Source organism: Saccopteryx bilineata, chromosome 7 (assembly GCF_036850765.1).
Source record: "Saccopteryx bilineata isolate mSacBil1 chromosome 7, mSacBil1_pri_phased_curated, whole genome shotgun sequence".
Taxonomy (NCBI): Eukaryota; Metazoa; Chordata; class Mammalia; order Chiroptera; family Emballonuridae; genus Saccopteryx; species Saccopteryx bilineata.
Genome location: NC_089496.1, coordinates 101003236 through 101026052, shown reverse-complemented (window position 1 = coordinate 101026052; position 22817 = coordinate 101003236). Strand labels below are relative to the sequence as shown.

The following is a 22817-nucleotide window of genomic DNA, read 5'->3' as shown; positions in this document are numbered from 1 at the left end:
GTCACCAATATGGCGCCATCTACCAATGGACAGCTCTTCAATGACTGTGGATGCCTGAGTACTCTTGAGACACAGGGAACATCTAGTTATCACCAAGCAGATAAAGGGGACTTGCTACCATTAGGTGACAGCCATGGAAAAAGCCATGTGTTCGTATAGCCAGAGGGCCCCAGAGAGGGAGAAGGTCTGGGATCTGCCAAGAAACTTGCTAAGACACAGCCTTGCAATAAACTCTTTATGAGTAAGGAACATTTATTTTTAGTCTCTTTATGACACTCAGAACATTCATATACATTTCTGGTTTGGAAGGTTTTAACAGTTTTTGCTTTTCTCCCTCCTTCACTTCCACAGTAATCTTAGAAGTAACAATAATTAAGAGAGCTAAAAATTTCTGAGTTCTTATTATGTGACATGCCCACGTACTGTCTTTACGTGTCATATTACCTTCTTTAATTGTCTCAGCTACTCTGTTATTGTCCCATTATGCAAAAGAGAGAACTGGAGCTCCCTGAAATGTCTTGCTTGAAATCATGGCAGATTCAGACCTTGACCCCAAGTCCAGTTGCCAAAGCGAAGGTGTAGAAAGAGGTCCCTGCTCATCAGCTAACCTGCTTCACCTTTTTTGTATTTTATTTTTTTCTCTGAATACATTTGCCTCAACTTTTGCCCATAATGCCTCCTTTTTTTAAAGTAAGAATTTATTTTTTTGCCTGACCTGTGGTGGCGCAGTGGATAAAGCGTCAACCTGGAAATGCTGAGGTCGCCGGTTCGAAACCCTGGGCTTGCCTGGTCAAGGCACATATGGGAGTTGATGCTTCCTGCTCCTCCCCCTTCTCTCTCTCTCTCTGTCTCTCTCTCTCTCCCTCTCTCTTTCCTTTCTAAAATGAATAAATAAAAAATAAAAAAAAAATTTTAAAAAAAAATTTATTTTTTTTATTTTTATTTTTTTTGTATTTTTCTGAAGTTGGAAATGGGGAGGCAGTCAGACAGACTCCTGCATGTGCCCGACCAGGATCCACCCGGCATGCGCACCAGGGGTCAGTACTCTGCCCATCTGGGGCATTGCTCCATTGCAACCAGAGCCATTCTAGCACCTGAGGCAGAGACCAAGGAGCCATCCTCAGCGCCCGGGCCTACTTTGCTCCAATGGAGCCTTGGCTGCGGGAGGGGAAGAGAGAGACAGAGAGGAAAGAGAGGGGGAGGGGTGGAGAAGCAGATGGGCGCTTCTCCTGTGTGCCCTGGCCGGGAATCGAATCTGGGACTCCTGCACGCCAGGCCGACGCTCTATCACTGAGCCAACCGGCCAGGGCCTAAAGTAAGAATTTAAAAGCAACTCTAGGGAATTGCTCTTTGATGGAAACAAACAAAAAAGGAGTCAAATAGGTGGTGAGCAGCTACCATCATCTGGTTGTAGTGGTGAAGTGATTGGGGAAACAGTAGATACGGTTCCTGTTCTCACGGCACTCCTTACCCGGTTTTGGAAAGACAGACTTTCTACAGGTCATTGGATAATTACAAACTGGTACCAGGAGTTAATATATAGTGTGAGTATCTAATTTAGATTGGGGCACTGTGGAAGTCCTCACAGACAGAGTGACATGTAAGCAGGGGGCCTAACCGATAACTAGGGGTGAACATGGAGCCGTGCAGACTGCCTGGCAGAGGGGAGACTGGGCGTGAGGTCCCTGACTCACGCGAGAACAAGGGCCGCGTGTTCGGGGAACCGAGAGACAGCCACTGTGGCTGAGCACGGTGAGTAAGGACGAAGGCTGCCGGAGACGAGGGTAAGGATGCTCGTTCATGCGCACCACGGTACCGGTGGCATTGAGCAAGGACCGCATATTGAAGGATTGCTGCACAAGTTAATGTGGTAGAGATTTCTTTAATTAAAAAAATGATTACAAGTAAATCTGAATGGCCTTGTGGTGTTGGTGGGAAAACTTTTTAAAATAGAGAAATAAAAGGGAATAGGACCCAGAAGTAGTCCCACACACATGGCCATTGGATTGATAACCAAGATGTCACCACAATTTAGTGCAGGAAGGATGGACTTTTCAGTAAATGGGCTGGAGACAGTTGGTCTCCTTCTCACACCATTTGCAAGCATTAAATTGAGCTAGAACATAAAAAATAAAGCAGTCCATCTTCTTGGATAAAACACAGGAGACTGTCTTCATAACCATGGATTAAACAAAGATATCTTTAAAAGAACCAAAAGCAGTCCTGGCCGGTTGGTTCAGTGGTAGAGCATCGGCCTGGCATGCAGGAGTCCTGGGTTCGATTCCCAGCCAGGGCACACTGGAGGGGCGCCCATATGCTTCTCCACCCCTCTCCCTCTCCTTCCTCTCTGTCTCTCTCTTCCCCTCCTGCAGCCAAGGCTCCATTGGAGCAAAGTTGGCCCGGGCGCTGAGGATGGCTCTGTGGCCTTTGCCTCAGGTGCTAGAATGGCTCTGGTTGCAACAGAGCGGCGCCCCAGATGGGCAGAGCATCGCCCCCTAGTGGGCATGCCGGGTGGATCCCGGTCGGGCACATGCGATAGTCTGTCTGCCTCCCCGTTTACAACTTCAGAAGAAAAAAAAAAGTTTAAAAGAACCAAAAGCAAGCATTTGCCAAGAAAGAAAAAAAAAGTTGCATTGAATTTTATTAAAATTAGAAATTGTTTATTAAAAGACATCACTAAGAAAAAGAATAGGCAAGCCACCATCTAAGAGAAGGTAGTTATATTATGTTTATCTGAAAAAGTACTCAGGTCTAATATATATCAAAACTCCTACAAATCAATAATAAAAAGAAAGAGGCTGATTATCCATAGTTCACAAAAGAAGATATCCAACATAACCAATAAGCAGATAAAAAAGTCTCACCCTCATTTCTTATCATCAAAATACACCTTAAAATTCCAAGGAGATTTCATTAACCATTATTCATCTGTCAGAATGGCCAACGTTTAAAGGACTGATGATACTATGTATTGGTGCAGATGTGGAACAGCCTGAATTCTCCTACATTGCTGCTGGGAATATAAAGGAAACCAATCACTTAGTAAAAGTGTTTGATGGTACTTTTAAGAGTTAACAGCTACTAGACCTAGGTATATACTCAAGAGAAAGGAGTGTGTATGTCTACTGATGGACTTGTACAAGAATAGTGTCTTAACAGTTTATTTATAATAGCCCCAATCTGGAAAAACCCAAATGTTCCCAAACAGGAGAATGGATAAATGAGTTGTGGTGTATTCTTTCAATGGAATGTCACCTAACAAAAAACAAAAAAGACTACGAACACAACCACATGAATGAATTGAACAGGCATTATACTGAGCGAAAGGAGTAAAACATGGAAGAGGACATACTCTCTGAATTGTCTTGAAATTCAAAAGCTAGCAAAACTAATGCACTGTGATCAGTCAGCATAGGGATTACCTGGGAGGAGGGGGATGCAGAATTAACGGGTACATAGGAACCCTATTAGGTATTAAGAATTTTCTAACTAAGAACTATATGAATCCATACATAGATGGGACATAAAAATGAGGCTCAGAGGTCTGACCTGTGGTGGCACAGTGGATAAAGTGTCGACCTGGAAATGCTGAGGTCGCCGGTTCGAAACCCTGGGCTTGCCTGGTCAAGGCACATATGGGAGTTGATGCTTCCAGCTCCTCTCCCCTTCTCTCTCTCTGTCTCTCCCTCTCCTCTCTAAAAAAAAAAAAAAAAAAAAAATGAATAAATAAAAAAAAAATTTAAAAAAAATGAGGCTCAGAGACATAGACAAGAATGTGATGGTAATGGGGGGAGAGGTGGAGTGGGAAGGTGGGGAGGGGGCAAAGAAGGAGAGAGGGGGTGGGGGAAGGGGAGGGGCACAAAGAAACCAGATAGAAGGTGACAGAAGACAATTTGACTTTGGGTGAGGGGTATGCAACATAATCAAATGTCAAAATAATCTGAAGATGTTTTCTCTGAACATATGTACCCTGATTTATCAATGTCACTGCATTAAAATTAATAAAAATAAGATTAAAAAAAGAATTTTATAGATCTTGACCCGGGAGGTGGTTACCTGGGTGCACATGTAAAAATTCATTATGCCATATGCTCATGATTTGTGAACTTGAGTGCATGTAAGATACATTGCACTTTAAAAATTTAACATTAAAAATTATGACAGTAGATTTGAATGCCATGGGTTTAAGTTTTGCTAAACTAGAGTTATAAATTGCATTTGTAATGTGACAATTTCATTTGGAAACAACTGAAAGAAAATATGAGGAAGAATTAAGAGTGGGTTCTGGATGGTAGACTTGTGTTATTTCCATTTTGTTATAGTTGTCAGTGTTTCCTGAATTTTCTCTAAGGAGGTGTATTACTTCAATATCAGAAAATGAAATGGAAGAAACTATAGCTAAAAAGATATTTGACATAACTTAACTCTCAATTAGAAATCAAGTTTGAAATTTTAGGCTGAAGTAGCAGTTCCGAGAGGGGAAGACTCAGGGAGCTGTGAGTTAGAAGAGGCTTCACGGAGCAGTAACCCTCAGAGGAGCCGGGACAGCACTGAGGGAAGGAGATGGTTGCAGGCGGGGCTGGCGGTCGGTCAGCTAACGTTGTGTGTTGTGCCCTTGGGTCTATGTTCCACAACCTAACTTTATTTCTGTTCACTTCGTGGACTCCGTGGTCCTTCAAGTATCAAATTACTTTTCCTTCAACTCAAACATGATACTTTTTCAGGTCATTTGCAAATCTTATTCTTTTTTTTTTTTTTTAAGTTTATATTTTTTTATTTTTTTTTATTTTAGAGAGGAGAGGGAGAGACAGAGAGAGAGAAGAGAGACAGAGAGAGAGAAGGGGGGGAGGAGCTGGAAGCATCAACTCCCATATGTGCCTTGACCAGGCAAGCCCAGGGTTTCGAACCAGCGACCTCAGCATTTCCAGGTCGACGCTTTATCCACTGCACCACCACAGGTCAGGCTGCAAATCTTATTCTTAAAAAGCTATTTTCCTACCCTTTTTACATTTTCAGGCATTACCATTTGCTCTGTTCTCTATTTCAAGGCTGCCTCCCCCACCTCTTGTCTCTCCATATGCCAGCGTGAGTCTAAAAATTAATTCTGCCAAGCCATTCTCTCCTCCTGAAAAACAAATAAAAGAATCTCACACACACGTGCGCGCGCACACACGCACACAAGCGCACACACGAAGCTCCAAGCGATCCATCTGTCCTGTGTGAAGACATCCACCACCCACTTCATCCTGGCACAGGCTATTTTTGTTTGCTTTATTTTGAAAGCTCCTATGTTGGAAGCCTTTACAGATTACTCTGGTTCCCATCAGCAAATAAAAAAGAAAAATACTTTGTTTTTTCTATTTTATACCTATCATGAGCTGTATGCAAAGAAATGCTCAGTAAATGCTGATCGAATTGCCTCTGTGCAGAATATGGCTTGTGCCTCATTTGGATTGTTCTGTGAACATTCTTTACTGAAGGGTGCACATTTGTCATTATAAAGTAGATTGTGGAAGGGGTAACAGTGTTTAGGGGCCCTTTGTTCCCCCTGAATCTGTTCTCTGCACATTTGTCTTCTTTTAGGTGAATTTAATGACTCTATTTTCAGGTTCTCTCTGGTGAATGGAAGCCTGTATTTTTTTTTTAATTGCTTCTTTTCTTGGCAGCATAAGTAATAGCATTATGCTGTGTTACTGGAAATTTTAATCAATAAAATGTATGTGACTTTAATTAGAATGCTAGGAAGTACTGCTGAGTTGGACCATTTAGTTAGTGCAAAAAGCTGAGAAGCTCAAGCATTTATGTACAGAAGGTCAGTTTGAGTAAACTGAGTCTAGATGGGCAATTTTAATATTTTTTTCCCAGATAACTGACATGAAGTCTTCATTTTAAGATCCAGTGTCCATAAATATTATGAGGCAGACACAGAAATGAGAGAGACCACCTTTGCTTTTAAGAAGTTCATGGTCCAGTGATGTTTTCTCTTTCATCTACTCCTGTGGCTCCAGCTCATACTTTTGTGGACATTCAACGCTGACTTTTCCCCTGAGACCCAGAGCAGTGTTCCCAGCTGCCTGCTGGACAGCACCCCTTGGATGCTCTGATGATATCTGACTTGTTATCACACCTGAACTTAGTTCAGCATTACCTCCTTCCACCAAACTCTTTCTTTTTCTTTTTGGGTTTGTTTGTTTGTTTTTGTCTTTTTCCGAAGTGAGAATCAGGGAGGCAGTCACACTCCCGCATGCACCCAACCGGGATCCACCAGGCATGCCCAGTAGGGGCCGATGCTCTGCCCCTCTGGGGCATTGCTCTGTTTCAACTGGAGCCATTCTAGCACCTGAGGTGAGGCCATAGAGCCGTCTTCAGCACCCGAGCCAACTTTGCTCCAGTGGAGCCTTGGCTGTGGGAGGGGAAGAGAGAGAGAGAGAGAAAGGAGAGGGGGAAGGGTGGGGAAGCAGATGGGCGCTTCTCCTGTGTGCCTGGCCGGGAATCAAACCCAGGACTTCCACACATCGGGCCAATGCTCTACCACTGAGCCAACTGGCCAGGGCTTTCTTTTTCTATATGTCTTGTCTCAGGGGTTCTATTTTTCCCACTTGATACTGCCTACCCAGGCAACCGCCCAGATCATGGCCTGCCCCAACCAGTGACATGGTATCAGCTCTGGGATGCTAACACATGCTGACCAAGAGAGGCAGGAGGAAGCAGGTATGTCCTAGATCATTCTATTGCCATGAAGTTCTAGAATGTGCGGAGATGGTGATAGGAAGCACACCGTGGTGGCCTCTGCTGAGGGGCTGGGGCTGACTGGGAAGGAGCACAGGGAACCTCCCACATGACAGACATGTCCTATATCTTGATACAGGTGTGGGTTACATGGGTGAATGCATTCGTCAAAACTTACTGAATTGTAAACCTAAGATTTATGCTTTTCACTCTCTGCGAATTATACCTTAATTTCACAAACGAAATAAAATGAAGGGGAACAATTGCAGTGTAATATGTATAATAGTATCCTACTACTGAGGAAGGATAAAAGAGTACATAACATAAGTATAAACAAAATAATAGAGCGGAGAAAGGACATGCTCCTGTATTAGAGGCAAGGGGGGAAAAAGCGGTACTATTTGCTGTCGGAAGTGCTACTAATATCATCCACGCAGTTGTTTGAGGATACACGGCCACCTTTGCAGGGGTTTCTGGCAGTGATGCCGTAATTAACATCCGCAGTTACAAATGAAAAACTCCACAGCTTTTATAGGAGACCTTCCAATGCTTCTAAACACCTTGCACCCCACTGCCTTTCTCGAGTATCTGAAATAAATCACAGCATTTGGGTTAAGCTTGGTGGAGAAGACGGTTTACGCCACAGGCTTGAAATAGCTACACATCGGTCCCAGACTGGCAGCCCGCGAGCCTTGGCAGGTCTGTGAGCAGGTTTTTTTTTTGCTTTGTTTTGTTTTCTGATGGGGAGCAGTGGGGATGTGGAGACCTTTTTGTGGGTTTTTTTTTTTAATCAGTTGCAAATGTATGAAACTTGGGAGATGTCACATAAAAATCTGAACATCTGGCAGTGCTTGGCTTGCATTCCGAAGTAGTAGTAAGTGCCTGGATCACAGCGGTGCGCCTCCTGTAAGCAGAGAGTGTAGTGCACACACATCCTGCCGCTCGTAAGGATCGCGGCAGCAACCTGCTGCCTCCGTTGCTGTTCTAGTGTTTATTTTCAGTCCAATGAGTATTTGAATTTGCAGTCTTTGAATTAATATTTATAGAGCCCTTCTATGTACTAGGAACTAGTAAAGGCTTTAGTAGCTATGTAGTAGATTTCCTATCACCGTATCTGCTTTATAGATGAAATAACCAAGGCTTAAATAAAAGAAGACCTCGCCTGACCAGGCGGTGGCGCAGTGGATGGAGCATCGGACTGGGATACATAGAACCCAGGTTCGAGACCCCGAGGTCGCCAACTTGAGCGCGGGCTCATCTGGTTTGAGCAAAAGCTCACCAGTTTGGACCCAAGGTCACTGGCTCGAGAAAGGGGTTACTCGGTCTGCTGAAGGCCCGCAGTCAAGGCACATATGAGAAAGTAATCAATGAACAACTAAGGTGACTCAATGCATAACAAAAAACTAATGATTGATGCTTCTCATCTCTCAGTTCCTGTCTGTCCCTGTCTATCCCTCTCTCTGACTCTCTCTCTGTCTCTGAAAAAAAAAAAAAAAAAGAGAAGACCTCACCTGAGTTGCCCAGCAGTGAGCAGCAAAGCCAGGACTTGAGTGAGGTTTTCTTACCCCAGAACCCACGCATTAGCGTACACATACCCATTGTTTCTCTTTATGCATCTTTAACCTTGGTTTCACGCATTATTTAGTACTTATCTCTGGTTAGTTGCATTCTGATTGTTTTTCTTATGCTGTATTTTGGGAGAATAACCTCTGATCTCCAAACTCTCTTGATTCTGCATCCCTAGTGGTAAATAAATAAGTAAATAGAAGCATATTTATGTAAAATTATTTACTGATAAATAATACACTTGCCCTATATTAACATGATGAACACTCTAGAGCAGGGGTAGTCAACCTTTTTATACCTACTGCCCACTTCTGTATCTCTGTTAATAGTAAAATTTTCTAACCACCCACCAGTTCCACAGTAATGGTGATTTATAAAGTATGGAAGTAACTTTACTTTATAAAATTTATAAAGCAGAGTTACAGCAAGTTAAAGCATATAATAATAATTACGTACCAAGTCCTTTATGTCGGATTTTCACTAAGTTTGGCAGAATAAATCTTTATAAAACAACTTACTATAGTTAAATCTATCTTTTTATTTATACTTTGGTTGCTCTGCTACTGCCCACCATGAAAGCTGGAATGCCCCCTAGTGGGCGCTAGGGACCAGGTTGACTACCACTGCTCTAGAGCATCCACATATTTAAAATGTGAAGGAACAAGTTTGATATAGATGACCTAGCATATTCTTTCTACACTGCAATAGATTATCTTTAATTGGCAGCCAGGAGATGGAATAATGTCTGCACAATGATACTGCCTGAAGGCATCTTTCATATCAGACTGCCAAGTTTGTATCCAATAAACTGTCCCTTCCAGAAAGTGGACACAGTAGAAAGTCACCAGGTCAGCCTGGACTCTGGAAAGACAAGAGAAAGTTCTCCTTTGTTAGAAAAATAGCTGCAGCCACAGTTGAAACACAGTGTTCTAAAGCCTTCTACTATTTTTGAAGCCTGAACTTCAAAATAGCCAAAGGCGTCTTTTGTTCCCACAAAAATGTTGGCTTTGCCTTTGGGGAGTTTAGGTTCTCTTTCAACATCTCATTCTGACTCTGGGTTTAGGTTCAAGGGAGGCAGTCTCTGGGGTCTCTATTTCTCAGCCTGAGGTGTGGGGGCTCCGTGTAGAGTGGACCACCGTCAAATCTCACAGGGCTGTGCCATGGTTATAAAGTACTCAGACGAAAGCAAATGCAGAGAGAGGCTGTTAATAATGAATCGGTGAGAAATGCATTTGTGGGTGCACGTCAGGAGTTTTCCCCGGGTCCTGACACCGTAAAGAAAGAATGGCAGTGAGCAGAGTGTTTGGAGGCATGCTTCATGCTTGCTCAAAGGGAATGCTATATTATTGCCCTAAAGAGAGTGGTTAGGTTATATGTGGGTGGATAGGTTCTTTTCTCTAAGACCTTATCCATGCTTCCTGACCTCTCCTCCCACTGGCATGGATGAGGCAAGTAAAGCTTTCTTCTGGAGTATTCTTTGTTTGGATGTTCTTTTCTGCCTTACCCTAATCCCCTTATTTTCTTAGTAAGTGTTTCTTCTCTAAGGACCAGATCAAATATCATATTCTCCATAATCCCACCTGCACCAGACTGAATCAACCTTGCTTTCTCATGCACTTTGATAATATCAGAGCATGGGGCCCACAGTACGGAGGGGGACACATTTGACACACACGCCCTGCAGACTCCCTAGAGGGCGCAACGTTGTGTGTGTGTGTGTGTGTGTGTGTGTGTGTGTGTGTGTGTGAGTGCGCGTGCGAGTGCGCGCTATTGTTGGGACTATAATAGGAATACATAAAACTCTCCATGTAAAATGAGAAACACAAGCCACTTCTCATTCTGAAACAAATTCCCTTTCATTAAGACAGAAAATTAAAAGGCCCCATGAACCACATCCAGCATCTCGAAGCCAAGCCCCATCTCTGCTTGCTCTAACTATGCTCTGGGTGGTATTTAGCAAGGTGCGCTGCAGTTAGGCTTATCCTTGCCTGTGCCTCCTGCTAATTCACGTGCTCTGTGGGGGCCCCCATCTTATTCATCATCAAGGCAGCTGACACCTGCCCTGTCATTGTCGGCGCTCAGTAAATGTTTGCTCACTGAAGACAGCTCTCTTAAACAAAGGGTGGACAAAAGCTTGATTCTGATCTTAATCGGCTCTCCTGTTCTATTCCTTATCTACCTTACATATTTCTTGAGACTGTAAAGGACAGGGAGTTCCTCTTGAAGTCAGCATTTTAAAAGTCCAAAGATTAATGATCTGAAGAAAAGACATCGGTGAGCAAGAGGCCCTGATTGTGACACAGTCAGGAAACAGATTATTTGGGTGCTGGACATTTTCTAGTCAATTGGCAATGAACACGAGGTTTGCCAGAGTGAGTCGTAGCTCTTCTGTGTTGAGAGAGATGAATTATAAATACTTCACCCTGTGCCACTGGAAACTCTTCCCTCTGCATTTTTCCTCCTGGGAGGCCGTGGGGTGTCGGATGGGGGGAGCAGGAGCAGGCAGGCTCATACACCTGCTCTGGAGCCAGCACCTCGGTCAGCAGAGGTGGGAGAAATGCTGACTCCGGGCTTTCTGCTCAACACTCAGCTATTTCTCCCGCCAGCAAGGACAGCCTGTCTGCTAATGACCAACCACTGGGACAGCTTCCTGTGGCCACAGCTGGCCTGGGCCTCTCAGGCACGTGCCTGTCACTTAGAGCCGTCCAGGGCAGCACCACTTCAATAATAAGCTCTGACCAGCAGGAGGGTAATTGCGTCCTACAGCTGCACATGTGGGAATAGTTCTCGGACAGGTTGGCACAGAATATGTGCGTTGGCCTCTTCTGTGACAGCAGTTCCTAGTGACCGAAGTGTGTTTTGTCTTTGATATCCAACTATTGGGTAGTCATATTGCATAGTCACTTCTTATTGAGAATTGTCAGATTCTCTTTATAAGGCATGGAGCTCCTCGTGTGAGAGAAACAGGTGACAGGGGCAAGCAAGAGTCCTGCCCTCCCGAAGCGGGGGAACCAGGCGTCCAGGACACCATCTTACGAGGCTGCATATACTAAATGCAGCATTTGAGCTGCTATTTTGGGACAAGACTGGAAGAAATTGATTCAAGCGGGAGTCATTCTGGAAATATTGATGAAGGAGGTCACAGTTGGGCAGCATTTTTAAGGACCAGTGGATTTTCCAGAAGGATCCAGTGGGAGAAGATGAGGAATTTCAGGGAAAGTGAGAGAACCTGAGAAGGATTACGGGCTGGGGGGAATGGGGTATGCCCAGGGTACAGAGAAGTTTTGGCCGCTGGAGGAGGCCACAGCCTGGTGGGTGGGGATATGAGGTCAGTAACAGTGCTCTGACTCGACGGGACAGCTGCAGCCTTGTCTAACCTACGGGGTTTGAGCCGGGGGATGCCTGTGACCCTCCCCCAGTGGACTCCCGTGTGCGCTGCTTCTCTGAAGGCATTCCAAGCGGCTCTCCTTGCCATTTGGAGAGGATTGTCAGAGAGTAACCTGAGCCACTTGCTGTCTCTTAAACTAATTATGCTTCGGTCCTCAGAGTGCTTTGGCGCTCTCACTCCTGAACGCTCAGCAGATTTTATGTAGTATCTGAATTATTAATGGAGATGCTATGGAAGAGGGGGCTTGGCTGCTGGTTCCATTTGGAGCAGGTCTCAGGCGGGTGGCATTACGGGAAGAGAGGCAGCTGCTTGCAGAGTGATGGACGAAGCGGGCCCTCCAGAGGAAGCCTGCCCAGACGGGAGCCTGTGCCAGTACGCTCAGAAAATCACTGCTTGCTTTGGAGGGACGGGTAAGACCCCCTCAAGCGTTGGGCTGTGCAGAGGAGATGACCCGGGGTGACGATGCAGAGGAGGAGAAGGACTAGAGTTAAGACTTGCTGGTGGGAGGGAGCCGGTGTCACTGCTGAAGCAGGAGGGCCTGGCATCCTTGTCTAGACGTCCCATTGCGCCCCTTCCTCTGAGCTCTCCCGCTTAAAAACTGCTCTTTCTCCACTTGATCTGATCTGCTCAGCAGCAGAGATCACCCTGAGTACTGGGAGATTTGGTAGGTGTTTTCCATAGGCTTGCTGAGTCCTTTGTTTGCTCATTTCTAATTAAAACAAACACTGAAAAGCAAGTAACCCCGCAGTCACTGATGAAGCCACAGGCTATAAATTCAGACCAGTTCCTGAGAAAACTAAATTCCATAAAGTTTCTAATTTTAAAGGTGGTGATTTTTTCTTAATATTTTTTTCTTAATAAGAATCAGGCAGAAAGTAGCAGGTGATTTAAAGGGGGAGGTTGACCTTTGACCAAAAAAAAAATCTATATTATTACATAGAATAAAATTAAAGTCAGAATTTATTTGTGAAGAACTGCTGTGGGGACTGATCTGTGACTGGAGAATTAAAAGCATGATTAAGGTGCCATCTGTCCCCTGAGCACTGTGTAGCTTTTAGGTTGGGGTTCATTTTATTATTGAGTTTCTACCATATGCAAAGGTAGGTGCCCAGGGGTCTTGATGTGGGTTGAAGTCTTTTGGTGAATTTGCCTGTTGATGATTTCTTTTCACAGTTTATCACAGAAAAACTCCCTTTGGGGCAGTGGGACTGTTTCTGATAAAATAGGCAGGCCAGCCAAACCGTTGGGTAAAAGTTATGCATTAGTATCAATAGTTAGCATTGGCTTTGTAGTGTGGTGTATTGTGACACCTTATCGTATAACCACGTAAACTGTTGCAAAAATTGCTACACTGCTTGGTGAATGCTATGACTGTAATTTCATGTGGGCTGTGGCAGGAGGCTGATGTTCATGCAAGAATGGAAGAAATGGATCTGTGGGTGCTTCTCTAGGGATCTTCTCCACACTGTGTTTTTATGGCTGAAGAGTTTGCTGTCAGGCAGGTGCCACTGAAAGTATATTTTCGGTTTGGAGGCTTGGCCTCTGCTGGGTGGTTACCCTGAACTGTGTGGAAGATAATAGTTTAAGAACTCTGGGTATCCTGGGAAGTGCAACTTAGTTCATGGTTGCCCATTGTCACTGCTGGCTCCAACCCCTAAGCACCCAGCATCTGAACCCTGAGCTCTCTCCCCGACCCGAGAAAGGAGTGCTGCCCCTCACCTTTATGTGTAGTGAGATTGTCTTTAAAAGCAAGCAAACCTCTGTGACCTCCCCAGCCTTCTTTATGGCCTGCATTTAGTATGCTTTCTATCATGACGGAAAATTCATATAATATATTCATCTTCTTACATGTAATTCTTTTATTGACGGAGAATTTAATTTTTTCCTTTTTCCAGTCTTATCAAAACACAATTACCTCTCAACTAAATATATGGACATATGAACTTATCCAATAATATAGGAGTAGCCTGAATATGGTCCGCTGATGCAACACTGAGCATTGAAGTACAGGCAGTGCTATAAAATTTGTTTTAATGGGAAATGCTTGACAAGTTTAGGGACCAAGGAGGCAGAATGGCTTAGTCCTGGAATTGTAACACTTTGTCTTATTCAGAAGATGCTGGATTTGAAGAAAATAATCACTTTATCTGTCTAAATTCTGTGTTTGTGTATTGGTAGTATGTCCCACAGCCTGTGTTTAAAGTGGCTGCCTCCAACTTTTCGATATAAACACATACATGTGCTGCACCAGCAAGCCAGGTGAACACATCCGTAGATAGAATTGCCCGTGTTCCCAGTTTGCAAAGAGGAGAGCTATAGGAAGTTACCCAGAGGAAGAAGGAATTGATGGTATAGGGCAGAGATCCCCACACTGCAATGTTTATGACAGGAACACTCTAGAAGAACCTGGTAGGTCTGAGATGGGCCTTGGGCATAGGTGTTTGAAATAAATTGAGGAACCACGCTTTGGGTGACGTCAATTAAATATTATATACATATATAATATTTTATATGTATATATGTATACATAATATGTATATATGGCTTCATATTCATTTTGAAACATCCCCTAATTTTTGTGAGCAGTATATCTTCCATGGTATACCCTAAGGCTCTTCAAAATAGACACACAAAAATAAGGACACCTACAGAGTATTCTCCTTGATTTGCAAACTGGTTTTAGAGGGGGACATTGGAAGGATTCGTTCTGAGGGCAATGTTAGTATAGGGCTTAACTCCTAAAATTTGAGAACAGAAATTTTACCACGTGACCGGGATAGCAGACTACACCCGTATTTCTATTCTCCCCAGCTCCACCCAAGCCTGAGGCCTCTGGGACAGAGTCTGTCCCTTCCATTCCTCCTATGCCCCCCCCCCCCCCATTGAACTAGAATCATTCTGGCACATTTGACTTCTCTGGCTCTTGAACTCTGTTGCTGAAGGCTGCATTGAGGTTTAGGAGCGGAGCTAGTAACATTTGGGAGAAGCTGTCGTTCTCTGCCTCACTTGTCTGCACCTTTTGTGGAAGGACCTAATGACGGTGGTAGGGACAGCCATAACCCGTGAGTCAGGAGACCTGGCTCCGCCGCGGGCCCGCTGTGCTGTCATGGCAAGGTCACTTAGCTTCTGAGACTTACTTTCCTCACCTTTAGGTGAAGTGGCTGGAGTAGGTCTCTGCTTCCTGACTGTTGGTCCTAGTCTGGGGGACTTTGAGAAACAGAAGTTCCTGGGCCCCACTCCCAAAGAATCTCATTTGGAGGTCTGAGCTAGGGTCCTCGATCTTGCATTTTTCCAAAGCTCTACAGAAGATTCTTACATGCCATGATGTTTGGGAACCACTAGGCTAGATTACCTTCAAAGGCCTTTCCAGCTCTATGATTCTTCTGTTTAAAGTAAGTAAGAGTTTTAAGAAAAGAAAATTGTATTAAAACACAATAGCCCATGACAGGAGAAAGGGTATGGCTTTATGCACTCTGACTTGGGAGTGTTGTGTAGCTACAGCCCGTCACATCCTGTGTTTAGCCTTACCAAGGAGATGTCTGAGGGTAAATGCTTATTACCCAGGGTGTCCTTTGTATACCATCCCTCTAATTGCATGAGGGTCCTGCTAGCTTTCAACATTGTGCAAACACACAGCTACCTACACAATAACCCTCTCTCTATCATGTGATTCTGCGAGAGTCTGCAATAGCAGAAAACCACGAAACAACATTTAAGAGTATTGTCAGCATTGGATTAATGGAGTGAGGCAGAAAGATTGTCTTCAGATGAGAGGAAGGGGTTTCCTTCTAGAAACTGGGAAGGATCGGCTCGGTGCCTGTGGCCAGGAGCTGGACTTGCTGCTGGTGGAAGCTGGAGAGCTCTGACTGAGGTCTCTACTCTTCGCTTCCTGAGAGCTGAAAAGAGGCTTCCATGTGTGGGAACTTGAAATTATGATCTCGACTATTCTCTGACTTGCATTTTTAGATTGTGTACAATCTAGTCCTATTCGCAGTACTCTTACCAATTGAGACTGAACCTACGAGGGATATTTGCAGGTGAATTCTTTTTGATATTGCAGCGATGTTATTTCCCATGCTGTGGATCAGGCATTGTCAAACTTTTTATAAAAACTGCCCACTTTTGCAGTGCTGGTCAACCTGGTCCCTTCCGCCCACTAGTGGGTGTTCCAGCTTTCATGGTGGGCCAATCGCGGCACCATTTGGTTGCTCTGCTCCGCCCACCATGAAAGCTGAACCGCCCACTAGGGGGTGGGAGGGACCAGGTTGACCAGCGCTGCAAAAGTGGGCGGTTTTTATAAAAAGTTTGATGAAGCTTGCTCTGGATATTAATCTGATTTTTGAATATGCGTTCATGTGTCAGACTGAGGTAGTCTTGGGTTTCCAGTAGCAGCTGTTTTCATACCCGATCATCTGCGTATAGGCAGCCCTAAGCTCTTGAGGGTAATCACTTAAATACATCTTCCTTAATCTTCTTTGCTGGGCAGTGAGAAGGGAAAACAATAAGGAGTCTGGAGAGTTGTAGGGAAGCACAGCTGCCCAGGCTCCTGGTGTCTAGTTCCTATTTCTCTCCAATTCATGCCAAGATGCCTTCCTTCCTTGGCTTAAAGTGTCTGGGGAAGTTGTGCAGCTCTGAGAAAAGCCAAGTCAGCTCCTCGGAGGGAACCGGCCCCAGGGGCTCCTATAGAAGGAGGCTGGTGGTGGAGGATGTGAGTATCACTGGGAGCCCCTACCCCACGAGGCACAGGCGTGCCACCGTCACCCACCTGTTGTATCTGCACCCTGAGGTCTGCTGCCCGTCCGAGCACTTGTTTAACAACTCCGATCCTCTGGGTAAGTGAAAGAGCCCACTTCACACATGGCTGTGTGTCTTTTTGATTGGCTGAATCATAACATACTCTCTAGAACAATTCTTCCATAACAGTCTTCCGTAGAAGCAATGTTCTTCATAGATAATGAAGAGGGGAGGAACAGAGAATGCACTGCCATGGAGCTAAATTCTGAGGGTATTGTTATCCATGACTTTATCATCTCAGTAACCAACGTGTCTCTTTCCAAACTTGCTACAAATAATTATCGAAGCAAGAAGTAGGATAGAAAAGAAAGATCTCTATAGACAGAGGCTTTCACGTGCTAAAGGACGAATGGAAAAGAAATGTTTAGGGCAGCAGATTGACATGCGTAAAGAATGACCTAAGTAAAGTCAAAGTCTGAATTGTGTCACTGCCTATGGAAGGATCATCTAATGAAATACTTAAAAAGAAAAGGCTTATAATATTGAAAGAACTTTCTGAGGCTTCTTTTCTATGAAGCTCATTGAAATATGGTCACTCGTCCATCTGCCTGGGAAAGAAGTGGGGAAAGCCTGGTTGAAGGACAGAGTGAGTGCCCTTGGAAGTGTCAGTCTCTGATGTTATAATGGTGCCTTCATTGCTGATGAAGATAATAACAAGTGTTGGCAAGGTTGCAGAGCAACTGAAACCTTTATATGCTGTTGGTGGGAATGTAAAATGGTACAGCCATCTTGGAAAACAGTCTGAGATTTCCTCAGAAGGTTAAACTTTGGAATTACCATAGAACCCAGAATTTCCGTTTCTAAGTAAGTATATACCTAAGGGAATTGAAGACATACGTTCACCCAGCTGCCCACGCCTTGACAAAATCAGTACCAGAATTAATACAGGAGGCAGAAGGATACTGGACATGGTCCCTAAAAATGTGAAGATGAACCAAACGAGCCAGGGAGGAGAATCTATGCCATCTTAGACAGCTGGGAAGGAGGGCAGGGTTGGATTAAGGTTGAGATAAGAGAGTTAACCTATATAGAGGTGCTTTGTTTTGTTTTTACAATTAATTTTAATAGCTTTATTGAGATATAGTTCATCTTTTTTTATTATTATTATTAAGTGAGAGGTGAGGAGGCAGGGGGGCAGAGAGATAGATTCCCACATGCACCTGGACCAGGATCCACCAGCAAGCCCCCTATAGGGCGATGCTCTGCCCATCTGGGGGCCACTGCTCCGTTGCTCAGCAACCGAGCTATTTCAGTGCCTGAGGCCAGGCTATGGAGCGATCCTCAGCGCACGGAGCCAAATTGATTGAACCATTAGAGCCATCACTGCAGGAGGGGAGGAGAGAGAGAGGGAAAAAGAGAAAGAGAGAAGGGAAAGGGAGTTGGAGAAGCAGATGATCACTTCTCCTGTGTTCCCTAACTGGGAATCAAACCCAAGGCTTTGAGATGCCAGACCGACACTCTACCACTGAGCCAACCAGCCAGGGCTGAGATATAATTTATATACTATACATTTTACCCACTTGAAGTCTGTAACTCAGTGATTTCTATATATTCACTGATATGTTCAACCATCACCATAGTGAATTTTAGAGTGTTATTATCTTTAAAAAAATACCCTGTGCCCTTTAGCTATTCCCCCATTCCCACCTCAACCTCTTCGTCCCCACCCTCAGTCTTAAGAAACCACTAATCTCCCTTCTGTCTCTAAAGATTTCCCTATTGTGGACATTTCATATGAGTGAAATGGTATAATAGATGGGTTTTTTTGTCTGGTTTCTTTTCCTTTTCTAGGCTCATTCATACTGTAGCATGTATCAGCACTTCATTCCTTCTTATGACTAAGTAACATGCCATTGTGTGGATAGACCGCATCTTGTTTATCCATTCATCAGTTGATGATCATTTGTCTTGCTTCTACCTTTTGGCTATTTTGACTGTTGCTTCTGTGAACGTTCATATACAAGTATTTGTGTAGGCGTGTATCTTCAATTCCCTTAGGTATATACTTACTTAAGAGCGGAAATTCTGGGTTCTATGGTAATTCCAAAGTTTAACCTTCTGAGGAAATCTCAGACTGTTTTCCAAGATGATTGTACCATTTTACATTCCCACCAACAGCATATAAAGGTTCCAGTTTCTCTGCAACCTTGCCAACACTTGTTATCATCTGACTTTCTTATTCTAGCTGTCCCAGTGGGTTGCATTTCATATATGGCTCTACTGAGCTTCGACTGGGACAGGGAGGGGCTGGCTAGCAGATCAGTGCCAAGGCAGGACAGGGTACTGGGTGACACATGCTGATGATGACAGTTCCTTGGCGCTCCCACTCTCCAACTGTCTCCACTTCATCCTTCTCAGGGGAGCCAGGAGTAGGGGCGGAGAAGACATGGCTTCCGCCCCTGGCCCCTTCTAAGCTGCCCTGGAAGAACTTTGTTCACAACCAATGGGCCATGCCTATTCCAGTTTAGGGCACCTTGCTCAAATATCCATTTTGTATGCTGGCAGATGCCTACAATTCTTTACTGAGGAAAAAAAATAGAGGTTATTCCCCAATTAGGGACAAAAACTAAACATTTGATGTCTGCCAGAGCTAACACTCTATTGTGAATGGGTTTGGTGCTTCCACTGAAAGAGATTCCAATCAGTCTCTTTGGAACTAGCCTTGGTGCTCATGAAAGAGATAAGGTCTGCCTGTGGGAAAAGGCAGGAAGTCGGGGGAGACCAGGTAAAGAGCGGCTGAATGAGAGCGTGCTAGACAATGGCTTGCCGGCGGTTTCAATCGCAGGAGAACAGGAGAATAAACAGTATCAGGGAGAGCCCTGGGCAAAGGAAAGGCTAACCATCATTGAGATATCCGTATCTTAGTGGAGGCAGATAAGGAAATCTGGAGGATTGTTAGTTCAGTGTGTGGCTTTGAGGTTGGACATTCCAGAATTTAAGTCCCAGCTCCTCTACATGCTCAATGTGTTATTTTGGGAAATTAATATCTCCAGGTCACAGTTTCTCCATCTGTGCATATAAGGTCTGCACAGAAGAATGCATGCCTTGCAGGATTGCTATGAGCAGGTATTCCCCCTAGGGTGTATGAATCCCTAAATCCTATTTTTTTATGAGGCCCCTGAATACACAAACAATTTGAGTTGCTCCAAATCAGTATGTCAGCAAGCCAGTCTTGCTCAATCATGGGAAAGAAATGCCATGCCAGCCCGAGGGAGTGATTGTTCACCAGACTCCCCTCCTGGACTTGAACTGCCTCCGGGGCCCTGAGAGACCCACTGGCAGGAGGGCTCGGGCTGCTCAGGGCATCTGGTCAACCTTCTGCACCACATAGGAGAGATGCAGAGAGGATGCTGCAGTGTCCTCCCTAGACAGCACTGCTGGCCCCACTGGTCCTAAGACAGGGACTTAGATATTTTTGAGGAAGGTGTGGTTTGGGGCAGGGGCCATGCCTGCCCAGGTCTAAGGGAAAGTATTGATTATAAGGGTTAAATAACAAAACATATCAACAGTGCTTGCTATAGCAGCACATGCATGCAGCCACTAAATGTTAGCTGCAAGAACAATGATAAAATAGTTTATTTTTAAACAGTAACAGTTTCTATTGTTTGCTTTCCACTGTGGTGATGCAACAGAGGCCCAGTGTCAGTGCTGCTGGGATCCAGGACTATAAACACGGCACAGGAAGTGGGGTTCCCAGGAAGGTACTCTATGTGCTCGGAGTATCCTGTGGAGGACAGGTGCTCAGAGGAAGCGCGCCCTCCTGCAGTCACTGTGTTCCTGTGCTAGCGGAGCCCCAGAGCGCAGGAGCGGCTCCTGGCAGGACGCTCAGGGCTGTTTTGGCAAAGGTCTCCTGCAGCTGCCAGAAAGACCTGAAGATGCCGTGCCTTCCTGTTGTCTGGGGCTCAGCTCCTGTGTGCGTTGTGCAGGGTGCTACGCTTTTCCAAATGCCCGTCCACGTGTCTCTCCTTTGTCATGCTCAAAAAACAACAACACTCGGAAATCGGTAGGGAAGGAACTGTTTTTCCCATTTAAGTATAAGAAGAGGAACTGGCGAGAAGCTGGGATGTGTAGACGAAGCAAATGTATTAGTGAACGTAAACATCAGCTTCTGCACATGGATGGGACTTTCTATTAGTGGGTGTGGTTCTAGAGCCGTTGTCCTTTACTAAAGGGTCTGCTGTGTCTCCAACATGGTGCCGAGTGCTTTCTCATTCCCTCCATTTAATTTTCCTAGTAACTCAACAAAGCAAGTACTCCTTGCTTTGAATCCTCCTTTTACAAGTGAGAAACTGAGGCATATGCAGTTAAGAAACCTGCCAAAAGTCACATAAGTAATTGAGTGGAAGAGCTAGATTTGGACCCAGGTTGGCCAGACACCCAAGTTCATGGTCTTCACCCTGACACAGTATGGCCTCCCCTAGGTGCATAAGGTCAAGCCATCCACGAGACCTGCGGAGCACTGGCACACTTATCATTTGTGAACTGTGGCCTAGTGCTAAGTAAGTATTGTAGCTACTCACATTTGAAGATTCTCTTATAAAACAAATTGTACCAGGAAAGTTAGCAAACATTTCTTTTCCCTCGTTCATAAATATGAGTCTCTGTTCGGGTTTTCTCTTGCCCTAACCTAGGAATTTAGAGTAAGTTTTTGAACTCGTGTTTTTTTCTGTCCTGAGCTTTTAGGTCTAGTCCAAATGAAAGAGCCTATTTAGGGCAATTTCCTTCTTGACAAACAAACAAGAAGAGACTGGCACTGTTATCAAAAGCCCTGAGGATATCTGGAGAGGGTTCAGGGATTATGTTGTCAGCTGGGTCCAAAGCCCAAAGCAGAGTTCTGCACCGGAGATCAGGGACCCAAGTAGACTTGGCAGGCCGTCCCTGGAAACTCAGGTCATGCTCCTGAAGACAGAAAGGCGATATTGCTCTGGTTCATGCACGCGCTGTTTACTGCACCCAGGATGCAGTAAAATGTCCACTTAGATGGTCTCCCCAGGACCCAAAGACTCAGATTTACCACCTGAGAGAACGTCATGGAGTTACACCAAGTTGTTTCCGGAGTGTTATCAACCTATTCTATATGTATTCATAACATGTAACACTATGATTCTATAACTTTTCGTGTTCCTTTTTATCCCCTTTGCTATCACTAATCCCAACCCCATGGATCGGGTATGTAGATCAAAGGGCCAGGAAGGCCCTGGACAGTGTGGGTCGAAGGCCAAAGCACTTATTGTCCACAGTGTGAAGAGCATCCTCCTCAAGACTCCGGAGGCGTCTTAGCGCGTCTTCCCGGTGGTACTGAGAGGCTGCGCTGGGAAACGGTTTCAACACCTTGTAAACCTCAGACTCAGCGTGAAGGGTTTGACTTGGCCATGGAGAGCACGTATCCTGGGAGATATGGCAGCAGTGGCTGGGGCCCCTGCCTGACAATTAGTGGGTGTTCAGAACACAAAGCAGTAACAGGAGTCTGGGGCTCTCAGGGAGGTGCACTACCATGGCCTCAGTCCCCCAGCGTGCCTGGCCGCCATGGCCACGTCCGGTTTGTTGACGGAAGGTGGTTCCTGCAAAGCCACGGTCTCCCTTGGACTTTCATTCCCACGAGGATGGAAATGATCAGTGGTGGACAGTGCCTTCTGCATCTGGGGCGGACAGAAGGAGAGAGACGTGAGATTTCAGCTCCGTGGTCCAGCATTAGAAAGTTTGCATTCTTTCTTTGATTTATAGTCATCAATCATTCCTATTAACTTCCTGAGGCTTCCTGTTCCATTAGTTTGATGATATTTTCCAGATGCATGGTTTTAAACCCTTGATGGTTGAGCCCTGCCTTTCTGTCCTGTCCTTCCATTAACCCACACCAGACTTCCTAGTGACAGATGTTTGAAGGACCCTGTCACCTTGGGCTCTCTCTGTACCAGCAGTTCTGCTGCTCAGTGTCGCCCTCCCAGTCCCTCCAACAGAGTTCAGCCTTAGCCTTTCCTACTGGGTAGGCTGGTCCGCCCTCCGGCCCCACCTCGCTGCCAGCTTCCCCAGCTCCTGTCCCTGTCGCTACTGGAGGTGCCTGTGGCTAAGCCTCTCCCTTTCAGTCCTCTGTGAGTTCCTCCCTGCGGGTACAGAGGGAACCACATTCACACATTTTATTCCTGTTAGCACCTGACATGGACACAGGCTGTAAGTGCATGAGTTAGCAAGTGAACGAATCACGATATCGGAATACTGGACATCAGATTGTCTGCCTGTCTTCAGTAGCCGAGGCGCGGAGAAGCAGTGTGGTGTCGTGGCCGCAGAGTCAGTGCTATGTGGTCGGACCACCTTGCCCAGTGCTCAGTTCTGCGCTGCTCTT

General features: G+C 45.2%; 1 protein-coding gene across 17 annotated transcripts in view; it reads left to right on the top strand.

Moving 5' to 3' along the window:
- Positions 1-22817, top strand: part of ABLIM1 (actin binding LIM protein 1) — a 279086-nt gene that overhangs the window by 77444 nt on the left and 178825 nt on the right. For 15 of the 17 annotated variants that reach the window (XM_066238282.1, XM_066238281.1, XM_066238283.1 and 12 more), the window contains exon 1: positions 16254-16515. The exons of the other annotated variants lie outside the window; for them this stretch is intronic. In XM_066238282.1, the coding sequence (XP_066094379.1) occupies positions 16269-16515 (247 nt within the window). In that variant the 5' untranslated portion in view covers positions 16254-16268. Of the gene's footprint in view, positions 1-16253; positions 16516-22817 lie in introns of those variants that run through there. 17 annotated transcript variants of the gene reach the window in all.